The sequence below is a fragment of the Pterocles gutturalis genome, unplaced genomic scaffold (genome assembly GCF_000699245.1).
Source record: "Pterocles gutturalis isolate BGI_N339 unplaced genomic scaffold, ASM69924v1 scaffold12498, whole genome shotgun sequence".
In the NCBI taxonomy this organism is placed as follows: Eukaryota; Metazoa; Chordata; class Aves; order Pterocliformes; family Pteroclidae; genus Pterocles; species Pterocles gutturalis.
Window position 1 is genome coordinate 23088 of NW_010118188.1, and position 1408 is coordinate 24495.

The 1408-nt window shown below is 48.9% G+C and overlaps 1 protein-coding gene across 1 annotated transcript in view; it reads right to left on the reverse strand.

Moving 5' to 3' along the window:
- The window catches only part of MELK (maternal embryonic leucine zipper kinase), a 20587-nt gene extending 19254 nt beyond the window's left edge, over positions 1 to 1333 (reverse strand). Inside the window, exons 1-2 of the mRNA XM_010076109.1 lie at positions 1270 to 1333; positions 861 to 946 (exon numbers count right to left, since the gene is read on the reverse strand). Coding sequence (XP_010074411.1) covers positions 861 to 946; positions 1270 to 1333 — 150 coding nt within the window. The remainder of the gene's footprint in view (positions 1 to 860; positions 947 to 1269) is intronic.
- Positions 1334 to 1408: the final 75 nt, after the last annotated feature.

Here is a 1408-nt window from a genome sequence, read left to right on the forward strand (position 1 = left end):
GCCGTAGCCCAAGCCTCCGTCACGGCTCACCCAAGAGTCCGTTTTTCCTGGGAGCCAATGAAGACCTCTGGCAGAGAGAGGAGCAAGATTTTGAGGGAGACAGGCATGCAGACATTAGGTCAGAGATATGAAAGGGAACGCTCTCGGCATTTCCCCTGCAGCGTGGTGAAGATTCATGGTGACGCACGGTTTGTCCTTTGGCGAAGGCCATGAGAAGATGCAGCCATGGAGGACCCCATGCTGAAACTATGGAGAAGCCCACACTGGAGCCAGGTAGTTGTCAGGGGACTGTAGCCCCGTTTGGAAAAGGACTCAAGACAGAGTAGTTCTTGAGAAGGACTCTCCTGTGATAAGGGACCCGATGTTGCAGCCAGGAAAGACTGTGAGGAGCCCTCCCCTGAGTAGGACAAAGCGGTGGACTGACTGCAGCCCCCATTCCCTGCCCCCCTGCACCACCTTCCCAGGGGGGGTAGAAGGTACAAAACAAAGCCTTTGGGCCTTGGGAAGAAGGGAGGGGTGGGGGAGAAGGGCCTTTCCTAAGATGTGGTTTTCCTTCTCTCATTATCTTGCTTCTTGTTGTAAATAGTTAATAAATTCTATTGTTTTCTTGTTCTTCCCAAGTCATGTCAGTTTCTTGCCTGTGACCCTAAGCAGTGAGTGAAACCCTCCCTGTCCCTGCCTCACCCCACCAGGTGTTTAGCAAAAACTGTCCCTGTGGCTTTATAAACCATGACAAGAGCATCTGTCAATAGCCAACAGGACAAGCAGGCAGCATTTCCACACACTGCACCCCTGCGTTCTTGAGAACTCAGTAAGAACAGCAGAAGATGCTACCAACTTTTAAATATCTTTTGGCTTACCCCTAGAGCAAGTTTGTCCATGATTTTTATTGCAACTTGTTCACCGGTGAGAAGATGTCGCGCAAGTTTTACCTTGGCAAACCCACCTAGAATTAAAAAAAAAAAAAAAAAAAAAAAAAAAAAAGAAAAAAAAAAAACAATAAAAAAGCCCATTAAAAGCGCTGCTTGCTTGCTTATAAACTCACAGTTACACTGGAGCATGTTGCATGCACAGCGTGCAGCGTCTGCATTAGAGGAGGAAGGGATCACTGCTACCAACTTCCAATTACTTTTGCAGAGCTCTGCCCCCCAAAACACGTGCTACACACAACCTGCAGGCTTATCAGGGGGCAGATTAATGTTACTGCAAAAACACCGAAGTGGTTAGACACATCGCGCACATCTTGCCGCATTCACGGATCCATCCTACCTGTTCCAATGGTTTCATGTAACTCGTAGTACTTGAGAACCTCCTCATAGTCCCCTACAGCCATTGCGAGCGGAACAGGGGGCTCGCAATCCTTGTCAGCGCCTGCAAGGACAAAGCGCAGCTGGTGCTCCTGCTTTTC